This window comes from Sorex fumeus, unplaced genomic scaffold, assembly GCF_029834395.1.
Source record: "Sorex fumeus unplaced genomic scaffold, SorFum_2.1 ptg000098l, whole genome shotgun sequence".
Lineage (NCBI taxonomy): Eukaryota > Metazoa > Chordata > Mammalia > Eulipotyphla > Soricidae > Sorex > Sorex fumeus.
The window spans coordinates 18,398,039-18,416,945 of NW_026606155.1; the positions used below are offsets into that span (position 1 = coordinate 18,398,039).

The 18,907-nt window shown below is 54.5% G+C and overlaps 1 protein-coding gene and 1 non-coding gene across 2 annotated transcripts in view; one reads left to right on the plus strand and one right to left on the minus strand.

The window, feature by feature from the left end:
* Positions 1 to 355: 355 nt before the first annotated feature.
* LOC130042132 (U6 spliceosomal RNA) lies at positions 356 to 462 on the plus strand. The gene has a single exon (XR_008795107.1). It is a non-coding gene; the product is annotated as a U6 spliceosomal RNA (small nuclear RNA).
* Positions 463 to 7,160: 6,698 nt separating this feature from the next.
* The window catches only part of ADCK1 (aarF domain containing kinase 1), a 94,028-nt gene continuing 82,281 nt past the window's right edge, over positions 7,161 to 18,907 (minus strand). Inside the window, exons 8-11 of the mRNA XM_056133723.1 lie at positions 13,113 to 13,262; positions 12,260 to 12,457; positions 10,307 to 10,500; positions 7,161 to 8,659 (exon numbers count right to left, since the gene is read on the minus strand). Coding sequence (XP_055989698.1) covers positions 8,488 to 8,659; positions 10,307 to 10,500; positions 12,260 to 12,457; positions 13,113 to 13,262 — 714 coding nt within the window. The 3' untranslated portion in view covers positions 7,161 to 8,487. The remainder of the gene's footprint in view (positions 8,660 to 10,306; positions 10,501 to 12,259; positions 12,458 to 13,112; positions 13,263 to 18,907) is intronic.

An 18,907-nucleotide genomic window follows, 5' to 3' on the forward strand; every position in this document is an offset into this window, starting at 1 on the left:
CCCCAAGTCCAGAAGCCCTCTCTAAATATGAAGAAAGCATCACGTAAACCCAATGGGCAGATGCCCTATGACAGACAAAGCCAATCAGTACTTTCCAAAGTGTCAAGATCTGGGCAAATAAGGAATGTCTGAGCCTCCTTCCGGAGCCCAGTTGACTCAGGGGCTGTGTAGAGTGGGATACAGCCCCTGGAGAACAGGAAGGACATGGGGGTAGGGAGGGAGCAGACACAGGCAGTGGGGAAATGTGCAGTTAACAGAATTGGATATAACAGGGAGGAGCACGAGATGTACTCTCCATGGGAGAGCACGCACCTTGCATGTGTGTGCCTTAAAGTCTTAAAAATAAACAGCACTAGTGCTAGCTTCGGCAGCACATATACTAAAATTGGAACGATACAGAGAAGATTAGCATGGCCCCTGCACAAGTATGACACGCAAATTCGTGAAGCGTTCCATATTTTTTAACAAAGTAGAAGACTAACACCCAAGAATAGCCAAGATAAGTACCAGGAGGATTACTCTATGGCTTGAAGGCCAGCCGTACACGCTAGGGGAAAAGGCAGCTCAGATAGAGAAGGAAGCACCAAATACAAGGTGTTGGGAGGTTCCTCCCAGGATGGGAGATGCGTGATGAGAGTAGACCATAGACTGAACATGATTGCCACTCAATGCCTCTTTTGCAAACCACAGCACCCAAAAGGAGAGAGAGAACAAAAAGGAATGCCCTGCCACAGAGGCAGGGTGGGATGGGGGGGATGGGGGTGGGAGGGCTACTGGGATCCATAGTGGTGAAAAATGGGCACTGGTGGAGGGATGGGTATTTGATCATTGTATAACTGAAATCCAAGCACAAAAATTTGTAAGTCTACAACTGTACCTCATAGTGTTTCACTAATAAAAATCTAAAAATAAATAAAAAGAAAACAATTTAACAAAAAATTTAAAAAAAATAAACAGCATTGTGCTAATGTTGCTTTTGAGTATAGGCAAGGTCCCACCATCACATAAGATATAAACGTTAGAAAAAGACAGGCTGAAGCGATAGCACATCAGGTGGGCGTTTGCCTTGCACGCAGCCGACCCGGGTTCAATTCCCAGTATCCCATATGGTTCCCCAAGCACTGCCAGGAGTAATTCCTGAGTACAGAGCCAGGAGTTAACCCCTGTGCATTGCCAGTATGACCAAAAAGAAAAAACAAATTAGAAAAAGTGAGATAAAGGGTGTTTGGGCGACTCCCCATATACTACCTTTGCAACTCAAATACAAATCTAAAGCCATGTCAAAATAAACCGTTCAAAATGAAACAAAAATAACTATTTCAGGATCAAAGAGAGTATGGTTAAGTAAGCACTTGCTATGCACAAGGCTGGCCTGAGTCTGATCCCCGGCCCCACATATGGTCCTCCGAGCATCACTAGGAGTGATCTCTGAGTACCAAGTAGGGCCCCAACACCCTGGTCCTTAAGAAGACCCCAAGAATTTCCCATGCCAGCACTCACTCACTGGAACCCTGAGGTCAGACTCTGGCATCAGAAGCGCTCCTGGTGATTACCGCGTGCAGGAAGGGTCAGAAGCAGAAGGCAGGGATGTCAGCTGCAAGGGAGACACTGCAGGGCTCATCCAAACCGGTCCTCTGCCCCCCAACTGCCGAGACTACAGAGCTTCAGGAAGCCTGGGGCCAGGCACAGCCCATGGTGCTCAGAGCTTCCTCCTGGCTGGGCTCCAGGGCCCATATGGGAAGTGATGCTGGAGATCTAATTTAGGTCAGATGTGTGCAAGGCAAGTGCCCCACCTGCTAAACTATCTCCCTGTCCTGAGATCTGCATTTATTATTATTATTATTATTATTATTTGCTTTCTGGGTCACACCCGGCGATGCACAGGGGTTACTCCTGGCTCTGCACTCAGGAGTTACTCCTGGCGGTGCCCAGGGGGCCATATGGGATGCTGGGAATTGAACCCGGATCGGCCGCGTACAAGGCAAATGCCCTACCCGCTGTGCTATTGCTCCAGCCCCGATCTGCATTTTTTAAAGATAATTTTTAAATTGTATTCTATTGAATCACAGTGAGATAGTTACAAATCTTTCCTGATCGCGTTTCAGTCATACAATGATTGAACACCCATCCCTCCACCAGTGCAGCTTTCCCAACACCAATGTCCCCAGTATCCCTTCTACCACCCCCACCCTCGCCAACTCCCTGCCTCTGTGGCAGGCAGTTTCCTTCTTTCTACTTTGAGACGTTATGGTTTACATACTGTGAGACCATCATGTTTGGTCCTTTGTCTACTTTCATCAAACATCTCCCATCCCAAGCAGAGATGTGCATTTCTAACCAGGTGCTGAGTGATGGCTCATGAAGCACCCTTCTAGACCCTTGCAGACCCCCAACACCGGCACTCCCTGGGGGCTTGTGAGAGGAAGAATCTCTGAGACCCTGAGTCTGTGTGGGGGTCTGACTCGCACCCAGGTTATTCCCTGAGACAGGAAAGGTTGAGAAGCGCTCTCCTGGAGTGTGAGAGCTGAACTGGGAGGGAGGGGGGGCTGGGCAGGGGGCTTCACACCCACCTCTTCATCCCTGCTCCAGCCCTGCCCGCCCTCTCCCACGGGGAAGGAAAACCCCAGGAGAAGCAACAGAAGATGCTTCTATGAATGTGCTGGGAAACTCTTGAGCTGGCAGCAGAACTGGGCACAGAGAGTCCTGGCCTGGCAGGGCTGGCCAGGGAAGGGGGGAGCAGCCTGGAAGTGCAGCCAACAGCAGACGCGCAGCCAACCGGGTCCCGGTGGGGGGGACCACAGCGGGGACCAGCTCCAGAGGTTTCAGATTCACGCTGCTGCAGGCCTGGGGCCAAGCCAGTCTGGGCAGCTCCACAACACATTCTACGGGAAGGAGGGAAGCGAGAAGGGGGGGGCGAGATGGGACCCGTGAGACAGTACAGCGGGTAGGCACTTGCCATGCACACGGCGGGCTTGGCACCCCACAGGGTACCCCCAGCCCTGCCAGGAGTTATCCCTAAGCACAGAGCTAGGAGAAAGCCCTGAGCACTGTGGGGTGTGGCTCTCCCGCAACGAAAAAAAAAAAAAAAAAAAAGAGGGGAAAAAAGGCAAGTCTTTCTAAACCAGCTATCTTCTGTAAAAATGTGTGCAGGCTTGGGGCTGGAGAGATAGCACACCAGGTAGGGCGTTTGCCTTGCACACGGCCAACCTGGGTTCGATTCCCAGCATCCCATATTCCCAGTTATCCCCTGAGCACCGCCAGGAGTAACTCCTGAGTGCAGAGCCAGGAGTAACCCCTGTGCATCGCCAGGTGTGACCCAAAAAAGTCTGCAGGCTTAAACTTAGACTTTAAAATGTCTGCAGGCTTAAACTTAGACTTTAGCTAGCACTGTTCCAGGGAGTCAGTTTCCTCGGGGGCCCGTGGGAGACCCCTCATTAACTGCAAGCCCTCCCCTCTTTTTTTTTAATTTTCAGAAAGTTGTTCACAATAATGGATTATATTCAGTATTTCACCACGAGTCCCACCACCATTACACCTTCCTTCCCACCGCCATGATTTTGAATTTTCCCATCACTACCCAAACCTGCAGAAAAGGCAGATGCTAGATAATTTATTTTCTATTGCTTGTTATGACTAGCATAAGACATAGCTCTTGCAGCCACGCACTCTCAGAATTCTAAAATTTTAGATAATTACGGTCTGGAGACATCTCTGCAGCAAGCTGCTCGGTTTGGAGATTCTTTTGTGTGTCTCTGGATCGTGGCCATTAAGGAGCAGTTTGTGGGCATGACCTCCAGGGTCCCATGGGGATGGGGGGCGGGGGCTTGAGAGGGACCAGCCCATCCCCTATCGCTTGAGGCCTGGAGTTTGTCGTCGCTGAACCCACGTACTGGCGTTTCTCATTGGGTTCTGGAAGTTGGCGGCTGCCAGGATTTTTTGGGGGAGGTAGAGGAATAAAGCCTGCTCCCGTCTGAGGCACCCTGGTGAAGGCGGCCTAGGCCCTCCCCTTCCAATCCAACACACAGCCCAGCTGCCCACCAGTGCCAGGAACATGCCATCTCTGTAGCCCACTAGGACACGCCAACACCAGGCCAGATGGGGACTCTGGACTCATAGGCTCGGTGTGTTTCACCCAAGCCCCACCCTGAGGCTGTGTGGGTGCCTTGTGGAGTCACACCTGTTTCCAGAGATGCACTGAGGTGCTCACCTGTGGGAGGAGGGTCTGGGATCTCTGCTGACACTTACCTAGCAGATCAGGTGGTCGTCCTTGCTAGAACACCAGGGCTAGCCTTAAAAACTCAGATTTCAATACCCCATTGAAGACACCTGACAGGATAGATAGATAGATAGATAGATAGATAGATAGATAGATAGATAGATAGACAGATAGATATATAGATATATATGTGTGTGTGGATGCTCACTGAGCACTTATCACATGGCCAAGGCAACTCCCAGGGAGCGGAACAGGCCCCTGGCACAATTTGGACTCTTCCTTCTCCCTCCCTCAGCACTGTAGCACTGTCCTCCCACTGTTCATCGATTTGCTCGAGCGGGCCCAGTAATGTCTCCATAGTGAGACTTGTTGTTACTGTGTTTGGCATATTGAATACGTCATGAGGAGCTTGCCAGGTTTTGGCATGCGGGCAAGATACTCTCGGTAGCTTGCTGGGCTCTCTGAGAGGGGTGGAAGAATCGAACCCGGCTCGGCCGGGTCGGCCACGCGCAAGGCAAATACCTTACCTGCTGTGCTATCTCTCCAGAGGGAAAAAAATTGATCACAGCACCCAAAGAACCAACTGAGTAAGTATGCAAGTGCTATATGAAGAAACCATCTTCAGGATATGGTGGGGCACCTTCTGGACACACAGCTACAAGCGGGATTTTAAAAAGGCCCAGGATTCTCTGGGGAGTGGGTGTGACAACACACTGAGGTTCTCAGGAGTGGCCCCCAGGGGTGCCCCCAGGAGCACAGGGCCTCTGCACCCAGGCCTTCGGCCTCTCCTGGCCCAGGGCCAGAGTTTGATGGAGAAGCACAAGCCCAGAGCAGAAAAGGGGCCGGAGGCGGAGGCTGGATCACGGCTAAGGCTGTGGAGACACTCAACAGAGCAACCACTTCCCAGGGGTGTGTGTGTGTGTGTGTGTGTGTGTGTGTGTGTGTGTGTGTGTGTGTGTGTGTGTGTGTGTTGGGTGTTTCTCCAGTGGAAATCAGAGAGGAGAGGAAAGAGGCAAATACGGCTTCAAATAAAGCTCCGGTTCCCCATGCCGGATGGAGGAAGCTCTCCTGCTGCACCCCTCCAGGAAGCACAGAAGGAGGAGGATCAGGAGCAGAGAAGGGAGGGGAGGGGGGATACGGTATCTTCTTTCCACACAAGCTCAGGACAAATTCACACCCTGCCATGGGTCACCGGTTCCATCAGAGGTAAAAGCTTCATCCTTGGGTGTGGTTTCCAGTATTACAGTGAGAATACATATGTGGGATACAAAGAAACTTTGTAGAGGAATATCGAGGACCTGATGGCAACAGAAATGAGGAGCTGGAAAGGAGTCTTCAGCAGGAAGCCTGGCGCTGAGGCAGGGGTGAGGGGGTAAGTCAGGGAAACAGACACCAGGACAATGAGGGAGAGGGGGGGTGGGAGGGAAAGTGGGGACACTGGTGGAGGGTAGTGGGCACTGGTGAAGAGACTGGTGTTGGAACAATGTACACTCTAAAAACCAATCATAAATATCTTTGTAACTTTGTAATTCAGTGACTCAATTAAATAATAAGAATGGAACAAATGAAAAAAATGTTTTAGAGAGGTCAACATGAGATCGGTGGAGGCATAAGCTGGTTCCGTCAGGTTTCTTTCCTGAACTCCCTCTCACTAGGAGCAACCCCACCACCACCCCAGTCTGTGAGACCCACCCCCCAGGGGTACAGGTTATTGGTGTTTCGCGGATAAGAAGGGGCTGGTTCACTTTCCCCAGCAGCTGGGAGGGAAGGGTGTCTCCAACCCAGATGGCTGCACTTGGGGTGCCGCCCAGGTCAAGGACAGGTACAGGTCAGTGGCAGGAGTTAGGACACACCTTCTGGTGTGACTGAGAAGACCCCAGGGCAACTGTCGTACCATAAAGAATCTGTCTGGTCACTGTGGACATTCCAGGGGGAGCTGAGCATCTCGGTGACTCCTGAGCTGCACCTGAGTTCACCACGACTCAGGACAGCCTGACATCCGGCCCACTTTCCCCGGGGATGGGGATGCTCCTGGAGCCGGACTTCAAGCATACGGTCCCTGTGTCCGTAGACCAAGATCTATCCAAGCTGGTACTGGGACAGTGGGGGTCCTGGCGGACCCGAGGACCCTGGAGCTCAGGCCTGACCCTGCGTCGCTCCTCTTGGTGAGATCTGATCTGTGTCCTTTACAATGAATAACTGTCATGGGGAGAGTAGTGGCCCCCTGAGTTCTGGGACAATGTTATCATAGCAAATGAATCTACGGGAACTGCAAACTCCCCCCCATCCCACATACACCACCAAATCTGGAATTGGTTAGTGAGAAATGCAATGGGCCCGGGGACCCCCTGCATTGAGAACTGCATGCCTATACAATGATGTTGCGTCTACACCATCTCCGGCCTATGGCCCTGCACTCCCCAGGGCTTTCCATCTCCTTTACCTGGCCTCTCCCCATGTCCACTTACAGCCCAATTTCCTCTAAAGTCAGGGGGGTGGTGACAGCCAATCCAGGCACACAGAAACTGCCCAAGGAACATACTCAATCTGGAGCTACAGCCCTGCGAAATCGAGGCAAAGCAGGACCACTCTCTGGTGGGTGTGTGGCTTCAGGCAAGTTCCCACTCCTCTCTGAGTGCCCATCACTTGGGGGAAGGGCACTGCCTGGCCCCCTAGAGCCCACAGGACAATTCACTTATGTGACCCTATTTTATTTACAAATAGCCTCGTGTGGCCTCTTGCTTCGGGCAGGCATCAGGACACAGCCTACACCCTCCCGTCATCACACTTCCCTGGTACCCCCTCCCCAATCTCTGTTCTCCCTGGGGAACTGCTCTGGGTGCTGACCACCTCCCCCCCGACCCCCGCTGGCGACATGCTGATGATCCCAGAGAGGCAGGAAATCAACCGTTACACCCCAAGTGAAAAGCACGCAACCATTACCTTGAACCAAAAGGACATTTATATTTACTCTGTTGGCTATAAAAGACACCATAAAATAGAATATGCAGCAGGCATTTTCATGATTAATAACAGATCTTGAAAATCACTCTCTCGGGTCCCCGGGTGCCTCTGACTGGTCACTAAGAACCAAGAATTCTTTCAGGAAATAACGGAAGTGCAAATCATCTCTGGGCAGTGGGAAATCTGCCTCCTGTGTTAGGAACAGGTGTGGGGGGGGGAGGGGAGGGAGGAGTGCGGAGGGGGGACACAGGAAGATCAGAGAGACTCAAATATAATGACTGCCTGCGAGCACAAGGCGAGTGCCGGAACCTGCCAAATCTAGGGTGTGGGGGACCTGGAGAGGGCACGGGCACAGGAGTGTCCCGAGTCAGGAGCAGATGACGAAGTGGAAAGGGGCGGTGTGGGCAGGGGAAGGACAGTCAGTAAGAAGCCAGACTCAGATCCCTGAACCAACAACAACCACAGTCTCCTGGGTTGGGGTCACCAGCTAACCCTGGGAGCAAGGAGTAGAACAAGGCGGGTGCCAGATCATTCCCAAGATGAGCACCGGGCGTTAGCGCTCAGGGTCTTTGGCGCCGCATCACTGAATTCCTGGTCTCGGGCTCCCTGACTCCTCCAACCCAGGTCGGAGCCTTTGGAAGCAGGAAGCGGCTGCCCCGTGGAAAGGGGCGAGGTTTAGGGCACAAGAAGTCAGGCAGATGACAGTGGCAAACGGCAATCAGGTCCCTTTGCAGCTAGTAGCCAAAGGAAGGCTCCTGCCAAGAACAAAAATTCCACCAACCAAGCTCTGCTCGGCGACCCAGAAGGAGTTTCCATTAAAACACAGAACAAGTAACATCAATGGGGTCACCGTGATTGCAGTGATGGCGCAGCTGCTGCCCCTGTTGCCAAATCAGCCCTGCGGGTGGTGAGGGAGGGACACTGCCAGGGAGGGACAGAGCAAGTGGAGGCGCAGGTCATCAGTGAAAGTTACACCATGCTCCCCCGCAAGAGAACCAAACTTTTGATCCTTCCAAAGTACCTACAAAGGGGCTTGTGGATGGTTCTTGGTGCTGGGGGGGGGGGGGGTCACCCAGCCCAAAGGCACACCTGGGAGTGAGCAAACCCATCTCGCCTTCTCCCCCAGTGAGGGGAGAAACCAAGGGCTTGGGAAGACTGGTGGGGTGAGACCCCAGCTGTCCTGTGGGAGGGGAGTCTTGGGGGTGCAGCTTCAGAGCACCACCTGGCCCCAGGCCTCCAGGTCACCGGGGGAGAGTTGGGGACGCAGGAGTGAGGCGAGGAAAGAATCCGGGGGCCAGCAAGCCCACTCAGTGGGGTGCAGGACGTAGCCAGGAAAGCAGAGCCCGGAGGCAGCTGGCCAGCCTCAGCCCCTTCACATGCAGGACGAGTTCGTGGAGGCTGATCTGCCACAGGTGGAAGGCCTCGCTGAGGGAGATCTGGGCCCGCCTGAGGAGGGAACGGGCAGTCTTCATCCTGTGTCTACAGCAGGGGCAGGAAGGAGAGAAAGAGACAAGAAACGCTCAGCATCATTTAGGGAAGACGGAGAAAGTAGACACAAGCCACGTTACCCGGCCACACCACGGCCCCATCGGGGACCACGGATCTCAACTGTGACCGAGGAATTCTCCAAGGACGTGGGAAAGGCTGAGGGTCCCACTGGGCAGAATGTTCCAATGTTTCTCTTCTTCCCAAAGCCTAGGGTGTCTATACCAGTCCTACCAGTCCCAGTCCGGGATCCACAGAACTTTACATAGGGAAAGCCATCTCCAAACGTTGAGAGAGACAGTCACCCAGAAACCTGGCCAGGGGGTTCCAGGAGTTCAGTTCAGCTCAATCCCTCTTTTTTTTTTTGTAAATTTTTGCCTTTTGGGTCACACCCAGCTATGCACAGGGCTTACTCCTGGCTCATGCACTCAGGAATTATTCCTGGCAGTGCACAGGGGACCATATATGGGATGCTGGGAATCAAACCCGGGTTGGCCACATGCAAGGCAAATGCCCTACCTGCTGTGCTATCGCTCCAGCCCCTCAATTCCTCTTGCACCAACAAAAGGCCATGATGAAAGATGGTGTCTTGGTTTCTTGGGCCAGAACAACAGTACAGAAGGTAGGACACTTGTCTAGTATGTGGCTGACCTGGGTTCAATCCCCATTTACCCCATATGGTCCCCTAAGCCAGCCTGGAGTGATCCCTGAGCACAGAACCTAGGGTAAGCCCTGAGCACAGCTGGGCTGCTTTCTTTCATGTTGAACTGTTTGAAACTTCACTTCCTGCCCCCACCAGGGAAGAAGCAATCGTGCTGCATCCTGTCTGGGAGAGTGGAGGCCTGCCATATATACAGAATCGAACCTATTCAGAATCAAATGGGGAAGTGCCCGTTCCCTGTCTAGGACGGATGGGCCCAGTCCAGGGCAGAAGTCCCCAAACCTGATTTGACCTACCATCCCCTTCTGAAGGAAAATCCTTCGGTGCTCTGGAAATCTACCTTCTTTCAAAGAACAGAGACAAAGGACCCCCATTTGCACCGAGGGTACTCTGACCCCTGCTCATTCCCGTGTTCCTCCGAGGGGGCAGCATCGCCCCCTTTGAGGATGCCAGTGTGGGAGGAGAGTGTGCGTGCAGAGTGTGTGTCTGCCATGCAGGAGTCACCCTCAGGCTGAAGGGCCTAGAACCCTGCTCCTCCGTCCTACCTCCACGCATAGGGGCGACCTTGCCTTCCTCACCACCACCCAGGGGTGCAGAGGCAGCAAGAAGAGACCTGACCCCCTTTTTCGGCACTTGTCCTGAGGTCAGAGAGAAGACAGGCATCGGTTCCCGGCCTGGCCCTGAGACACGGGCGTACAGATGACTGTGCTGGGGGTCTCCGGGGACCTCTGAGACAGGGCTGAGACTCTAAGAAACATCTCAGACTTCACTGAGGCTCAGAAGGCCCGGATGGGGCACAGAGGACCGAGAATCCACTGTTTGACCAAACAGAGGTAACTCGTGGGAAGGCCCCACCACACTGTCCCAAAGCCCCCAGTGGCCCCAAGCATCAGAGTCCAGGATGCGTTCTGCCCTAAACTTCCTGCAGAGGCGCTAGTGCCCCTGGGAACTGGAGGGAGAGGGCGGAGGCCCACACTCACCTGGTCAACGCCCTCACGCAGCAGCGCGACATGTTCAGGAAGGAGCTGGCACTGGCACGGGTGCCCAGAGAGGCCTCAATGCCACGCAGCAAGTCGTTGGTCTTGAAGATGAGCAGCATCTGGCGTGGCACGTGGTTGAGCAGCTGGCTGATCTGGGGGAGGTAGTTGGCCGCGTGGCTGCGGATCTCCAAGTCCTGGAGCACAAGGAAGGAGAGAAGCGGGTGGTGGGTGCAGAGGGAAGGCTGGGGGTGTCCAGGCTGCCTGTGACCTGGGTGGGGGGAGCCTGCAAGGAACCCTGGGGGTGGGGGAGATCCTGGCTTGGCTGCCTCAATGCTACCAAAAAGAAGGGGGGTACCCGAGGTTTTGTAAAACCAAGTGTAGGACCAAAGCACATCCGCGGGGACCGGGACCGCCCCTGCCATCCCAGCTCAAGTTCAAGGACACCCAAAGCGGGACGACTGGGGCACACAGTGTCCCTCCCACCTGCCCACTACTGAGGCTAGTGCCCACCGGTACCTTAGCCCAGGGGTCTGCCCTCGTGTTACTCTCCAAAGCTTTTCATCCTCTGCCCACTCCCGGGCAGAAGCAGCTGAGGGCCTGGGAGCTCATGCTCGTTCCTGCATCCCTTCAGCCAAGCTCAGAGGGGTAAGAGACAGGTCAGAGCTCCTGAGACTCACCCAGCCTCAAAGTCCAGACCCTATTCCCACCAGGGTTAGCTATAGCCCCTGCTGAGTGGAAAACATCCTCCCTGAGACACAGCGGGCAGGTGAAGGACGAGGGCTGAGAATGGGTGGGCCTGGAGGGGCTAATTTATCCAGCTTGTTCAAGATGACCACATCATTTAGGGCCTCCAGAACCTAGTGAGAAAGCCTCTTCCTGGGTCCAGTCCTAGAACAGCGATGAGCCTTATAGAAAAGATGCACAGGAAGGCAGGAGCCGGAGCAGGTAGGGCGTTTGCCTTGCATGCAGCCGACCCACGTTCCGTCTCCAGCATCCTATACAGTCCCAAGCACCGTACAGAGCCAAGAGTAACCCTCTGAGCGTTGCTAGGTGTAGCCCCCCAAAAACAACAACAACAACAACAAAAAGATGAATAGGGTAGGCCCTGCCCAGGCATCACCATCCAGTGACGCAATGAAGACCACAGGCTGGGTCACCAAGAACTCTGGGCCCAGCCACTCTGCTGGAACAGCCCAGGAGGTAGGGAAGCCGAGTAGGAAAGAAGGGAAGGTTCGTTCATGCTTTTTTTTTTTCTGTCACACTCAGCGATGCACAGAGGTTACTCCTGGCTCTGCACTCAGGATTATCTCTGGTGGTGCTCAGGGGACTATATGGGATGCTGGGAATCGAACCCGGGTTGGCCGCAGACAAGGCAAACGCCCTACCCACTGTGCTATTGCTCCAGCCCCAGGTTCCTTCTTTCTTGGTGTGGGTGACCAGGGGCCCTCCCACTGATTTCTCGGCAAACCAGGTGAAAGGTGCACTGCAGTTCGGGTCCTGCAGTACCGGGGGTTACTCAGAACGTCTTCCAGGACCACCCCAGTGGCGCTCAGGGATCAAACCAGGACCGGCGCATGCAAGGCAAGCACCTCCATCCTGGGGCTATCTCTAGCCCTGGAAGTTGAGTGTTCTTTAGTTGAACGTTCTTTTGAGTCAAGGGAAACAGTTTCTCTGCCAGGCTGGTAAGGCTAGCCCAAGCAGTGGGATGGGGTTGACCAGGCTTCTCCTCAGAACAGTGCCGGCCAGAAGGGGCCCGGTGGGGTACGCCTCCCACTTTTCCTCCTTCCTTCTGGCGACACAGTTTCTCCTCCCTCCCAGCTTTCATCTCCTTTCCAGTTCTGCCTTCTAGCCCACCCACAGCCCACCTGTCACGCCTCTCAAACCCAGACCGTCATCCCTGGCCTGGTCCTTTGCACCTGGGAGCCAACGGGGTCCAGGAGGAGGAGCACCTACCTCCGAGGCAGTGACCGGAGCTTGGCCGATGCCCCTCTTGACCGAGTGCCAGGAGCGGGCCGTCAGCATGCAGGCGAAGAGCGGGTAGAGGTCACCGGCGCCCAGGCGCTGGCTGTACTCCTTCACCCCCTTCATGTCCCTCCAGATGAGCGCCTGCCATAGGTGGCAGTAATCGAGGCGGAACTCCTCGGAGAGCACCTAGGACGGGCGGCCACAGCACCACTGAGCCTCCTCTCCAAAGGGAAGGCCCGGCCCAGGGTGCGGCTGGGGGGTTCCTGCACAGCCGACCTGGGAGGGCCAAGTTCAAGCCACTCACCGGTCAGCCTGAGGCCCGAGGTGCAGAGGTCACCCAGCTGCCCACCAACATCTCCCGTGGCCTCTCCCCATCCAGACCCTTTCCAGGCCTCCCTCCTCACGCGATGCAGCCCTTGGTCCACTCTCAGGCTGGCCCAAGATGTATGCTCCCAGCCCCCACCAGAGCTGGCAGAGGGCGCGACTCTTCCCCCCCACCCAGAGGGGTCAGAGAACAGAACCTGGTCAGCCCCCAGCCTATGGACTCTGGGTCCACCTTCTACCTGAGAACTCAGACTGTGCCAGAGTCTCGGCCACTGTCCCCCCTGGGGTGCTGCAGACGACAGCAGTGAGCCGACCTTCCAGTTCACTGAGGTGCCCAAGGGAAGCCGAGGTTTGGGGGCGTGGGGTCAGAGAGCTGAGAAGGGGCCACTGTGGAAACCTCAGGAGGGGAGGTCCTGCAGCCCGGGTGCCTATGTCTGCAACCCGTGGGGGAGTTGCACGGCTCTGTGCCCAGCAGGATCCGACCCCGGGGCTGGCTCCCGGGAAAGGCCTCTCCTACCTGGTAGAGTCCGTGGTCCAGCAGGACCACTTCGGCCTTCCCCGTGTCGGGGCACTTCCGCACCAGCACGTTGCCCGGGTGGGGGTCGCAGTGCACAAAGCCGTTGACGAAGATCATCTCGCTGTAGATCCTGCCCAGGTGCCGTGAGATCTGTAGGGCCAAGAGGTGCCTGTGAGGTCTGGTGTGGAGACTGGGGCTCTGGGGACTCCAGCGGGAAGGCTCAAGGGACCAGGGGTCATGGCCTGAGATGTTCAGCCCCCACTCCAACCCCGTGCTCTATCTTTCCTTTCTGAGGGAGCATGGCCTGTGGTGCTCAGGGATTACTCTTGGTATGGTGCTCAGGGGACCATGTGATGCTGGGAATTTTTTTTTCCTCTGCTTTTTGGATCACACCTGGCGATGTGCAGGGGTTACTCCTGGCTCTGCACTCAGGAGTTACTCCTGGCAGTGCTCAAGGGACCATATGGGATGCTGGAAATCGAACCCGGGTTGGCCACATGCAAGGCAAATGCCCTACCTGCTGTACTATAGCTCTGGTCCCCAATTCTGGGGGTTTTTAAATCAGGATTCTGCCCAGCGCAGATGCCCCAACCCCATGAGGCGTCTTCTCAGCCCTCTCATCCGGTCTTCAGGGATTCTGATTTTTTCATTTGGAGGTTTTATGTTTTCAGGCTCAGGGAACCATGTATGGTGCTGGGTATCACACCGGGGAGAGCTGCACGCAAGGCAACAGCCTTAGCCACTCATCTTACCTGGTTCTTAATCTGAGCTGCAGGTGAGAGTCACCTGGGACTCAGGTGAGGCGGGACCCAGGTGTCCTGAGGTGGTTTTACTCCCACACAGGAGGCTGGGACCAGCTCAGCCACCAGCTTTCCCCAACCCTTCCCCCACTTCTCGCTCCTAGTTTCTTTATGGCTCCCTCTTGGGTCCCTGCCCCCCCCCAAAGCAGATGATGAGCTGGAAAGCAGAGGTGGCAGTAGGGATCCCACAGCCCACCCCAAGGAGGCCCCTGCAGCTCCAGACCAGTCCTGGGGGGGGTACACAAGAGTCACAGTCCTTTCTCCTGGCCCTGCAGGCCGGCCACTATCCCGACTCCCGGCCTGCCAGCGCCCAGTACTAATCTGATTTATGATGTCTGCGCGGAGAAATGACACTGGAGAGGCCGCTTAAATCACCCTGTCAGGGAGCCTCTCCCCGTCTTATCGCGCCTGTTTATTAAAGCTAAACGCCTCTGCCTGGCTCGGGTGCAGCTGCTGCAGCACAGACCTTGGACTGTCAAAGGGAGGCTTCCGGGGGACAGCGGACACCCCAGGACACACTCTCCCCTCAGCCTTCCCCCCAGCACAGCAGCAGAGCTGCCCCCCGGGGGGTCAGGTGCAGGGCTCCTGGGGTGGGGAACACAGAATTGGGACCTGGAGAGAAAGCTCCAACTCCAGGGGCTAGAGAGAGGGTCCAGCAGGCAGGGCGCTTGCTTTGCATGGGACCAACCCATCGAGTCTGATCCCTGACACCCCACCAACCCCAGGCCAGAAGAGATTCCATTATTCCCGGCAGGGGACCATATGGGATGCCTGGGTAGGCCGCGTGCAAGGCAAACGCCCTATCCACTGTGCTATCACTCCAGCCCAGCCAGGAGAGATTCTTCAGCCAGAGTCCGGAGTAAACCCTGAGCATCGCCGGGGGTCGCACAAAAAGCAAACAAAAACACCCAACTCTAGGGGCTGGAGCTATAGCACAGCGGGTAGGGTGTTTGCCTTGCACGCAGCTGACCCAGGTTCGATTCCCAGCATCCCATATGGTCCTCCCGAGAATTGCCAGGAGTAAGTCCTGAGTGAAGAGCCAGGAGTAATCCCTGTGCATCACCGGGTGTGACCCAAAAAGCAAAAATAAATTAAAAAAAAATAAAAAACAAAAAACCTAACTCATTTCTGGGGACTGGGGATAAGGTGCTGGCCTTGCCTGCTACAGGCCCTGGTTCAATTCCCAGCCTCACATATGGCCCCCCAAACACAGGGCTAGGAGTAGCCCTTGAGCACGCCTGGGTATAATCTCAAATCAAACAAACAAATCAATTCCTTCCTGCGTGCCCCTGCAGGGCTGGGCCCCAGCCTGGAGAGGCGCTGGTTCCCACCGGTGCTAACTCTCAACCCGTCTACCCCTCTGGACCCCCACCTGCACCCTTCATTGAGGCCTCCTGGTCAATCATCAGTAGGCAACGGAATTCCTAATCCCAGCTCCGAGAGCGGGTCCAACTCGGATGCCCACTGTACAGAGGAGGAAGCGGGACTCGAGGAGGTTAACCTGCTTGGAGCGGTCTGTTGGGAAGGGATGGAGGCAGGATTCGGACCCCGTGTGCCCCCTACAGCCGCTCTCCTCTGCTCTGCCCACGGCAGTGCCTCTGTGGTAGCTGATGGGCCCAGCTCCAAAGACAAGAACTAACGCCAGGGACATGCTTAAGGGACCGAGGGTAGGCACGGGTCACAACTCTTCCAATAGGCCACAGAGATTCTGCTGCACCTGGCAAAGAGGCGAAGACACAGGGGCCAGGGCGGGGATAGGGGGGTGGGGGAGCTGTGGAAACCTGTGTTCCTCAACCCTCTCACGCCGGCTGTCCGGCACCTATGGTTAAAGAATGCTGTCCCTGGGGCTGGAGCAATAGCACTGCGGGTAGGGCATTTGCCTTGCATGCAGCCAACCTGGGTTCGATTCTCAGCATCCCATATGGTCCCCGCAGCACCGCCAGGAGTGACTCCTGAGTGCATGAGCCAGGAGGAACCCCTGTGCATCGCCAGGTGTGGCCCAAAAAAAAAAAAAAAGCTGTCCGTGCTCCACTCCACTCTTGCCTCTGGGAAACAGTGCTCAGCGTCAGCATGAGGAGCCCGTGTCCAGCTCTGATTCAGGCGGGGAGGTCCAGGGTCCCCACTGTTTCCCATTTCCTTGGACAGGGTCCCCGACGGGAGCTATTTCTGAGTGAGCCAGCAAGTCCTCATCCCTGTGCCACCACGAACCCCTTTCATGAGGTTCCCGGGTGCTCCCAGGGTTGGGGGGAGGGGGAGGATGGGCAATGCTCCGCAGACCGGTGTTTGCCCAGCCAATTGCCTTTATTAAGCAATAACTCATTGTTATTTGTCAAGGAGGCTTATCGGGGCCAATCAGGGTCCCCCCGATCGGCCTACGATAAGCAGAGCGGCCAGACAGAGCCGACAGAATTCCAGGCCGAAGCAGAGAAATGACATTTCATTTAGTCTGGGCAGACCTGTCAGGGGGAGATGGATGGTCTCCTGGAAGCTTTCTGAAATATTGCTGATTGCTCTGGGCCCCCGTGACTCCGCTGAAAGATGGCCCCCCGGGGGCCCGGGCACTCGGGACAGGGGAGCCCTTGCCCACGGAAGCGAGCAGCTGCCGTCAGAAGAGGAAGGTGGAGGTGGCGGTGCTGCCCACAACCAGACAGAGACTTCAGCAAAGCCACGAGCAAGCTCTCAGTTCCCCGGCCTGCTGCCCCTCCTTGGGGGTCCTGGCAGCTGGGGACTCTCCTGTCACCAGCCTTAACTAGATTTCACCCTGACAGGTAAGGGAGGCAGAGATAGGAGAGAGAAGCAGCCTCTGCCACCAGTTCTGGACGGGTACTACCTGGTACTGCCACATGGAGTAAGACAAGGCAGATGACAGGTACCCACTTGCCTCTGCCCGGTTCTAAGTTCCTTCTGCTGTCGAGGACAATCCCCACCCACTCGTCTTTCTCACAGAGCCACATCACAGAGACTCAAGGGCAGAAAGGAATCCCCCTGTGGCAAGTTCTTATGCATCAGACAAGACCCACAGATGTGGTCAGTGACTGTACGTGCCATGGTTGCTCACGGCATCATGTGCCTCTTTCCCACACTTCTGGGGAATACTCCTGTTATCACCGTCAAAGGAAAGTGTTAGCAAAGTTAAACGCACAATCCTCAAGCCAGTATAGAATGGTCACACATCAAAAACTGTCAAAACCATCAGTGGAGGAGCAAGAGAAAAAAAGGGTGGGCTGGCTCAAAGGGAACTTTCAATTTTTGAGGGGCAGCATATATACGATATTTAAAAAAAAAAAAAGATTCCTGGATTAGCGGGCCAGAGCAATAGTACAGCAGGTAGGGCAGTTTTGCTTTCACATGGCTGACTCAGGTTTCATCCCCAGCATCCCATTCGTTCCTCCGAGCATCACTAGGAGTAATTTCTGAGTGCAGAGCCAGGAGTAACCCCTGAGCATCACCTGGTGTGACCCAAAAATTTTTTTAAAAAAAATCCTGGATTAAATACCAAACTGACTGTTGTGATGACTGGTTAAAGAAACATTGGTACGTCTACACAATGGAATACTATGCAGCTATCAGGAGAGATGAAGTCATGAACTTTTCTTAAAAATGGATAGACATGGAGAGTATCATGCTCAACGAAATGAGTCAGAAAGAGAGAGACAGACATAGAAGGACTGCACTCATTTGTGGAATATAAAACAACAAACCATGAGGCTGACACCTAAGGATAGTAGTTATACAGGACAGATAGATTACTCTATAACTGGAAGCCTGCCTCATGAGCAAAGGTGAAAAGGCATCTGGAATAGAGAAGGGATCACTAAGAAAAAGATGGCTGGAGGAATCGGTCGGGATGGGAGATGTGTGCAGAAAGTGGATAAAGGACCAAACATGATAACCTCTCAGGGTCTGTATTGCAAACCATAATGCCCAAAAGTAGAGAGAGATTATGGGCAATCATGTCTGCCATGGAGGCAGGAGGAGGGTGGGAAGGGGGGGGCAGTTACCGGGGATATTGGTGGTGGGGAATGTGCACTGGTGGAGGGGTGTGTGTTTGATCATTGTGTGATTGTAATTCAAACATGAAAGCTTGTAACTATCTCACGGTGATTCAATAAAATTTAAAAAAAAAACTGACTGTTGACTGCTGTCCTACGGGGCCAGAAGGAAAGCATAACCATAGGGTTATTTTTCCCTCTGGGAAGAAACTATTTGCCTGCCAGATGAGATGTACAGGCTGACCCATGATATACCTGTGTTAATGACAAAATCCAAGAAAAGTGCATTTCCCCAGATGCTGACACATCCTCAGTGGGCCCAGCCCAACAGTGCCCAAAGAGGGCTTTGAAAGGGCACACTGGATACTACCGGCCTTATGTCTTACGTCTAATTTGGGTCATTTTTCTTGCTTATCATCAGAGGGGAATTAAATAGCATCTGGGAAGCTATTTCATTGAGGGAGAGGGTGCAAACTCAGTTGTTCTCAGGGATTACTCCTGGCTCTGCACTAAGAGATCATTCCTGGTGGGCTCAGGGGACCCTGTAGGGTGCTGGGGGTTGAACCTGGCAGGCTCAGAAGGCAGCCGTCAGACCCCCTTACTCCCGGAGGAAAAGAGAGCCCAGAAAAAAAACAAACCAGCACTAGGCACACCCCAGCTCTTCCCTGCCCTCCACCCCCACATTGGAGCTATGCCCCTGCTTAGGAATAAATGTTCAACAGAGGGCTAAGTAAACACATGGGAGCAGGTATCCCTTTGAATATTGGTTCCATTTCCCTTGGATAAATACCCAGAAGTGGAATTACAGGATCACATGAAAACTTACATTAAAAAAAAAAAATTGTGGGGGAGGGTACAAACTCAGTTGTGTTCAGGGCTTCCTCCTGGGCTCTGCACTAAGAGATCACTCCCTGGTGGGCTCAGGGGACCCTGTGGAGTGCTGTGGGTTGAACCCGGGTGGGCTGCATGCAAGAAAAGCACCCCACCTACTGTATTATTTCTC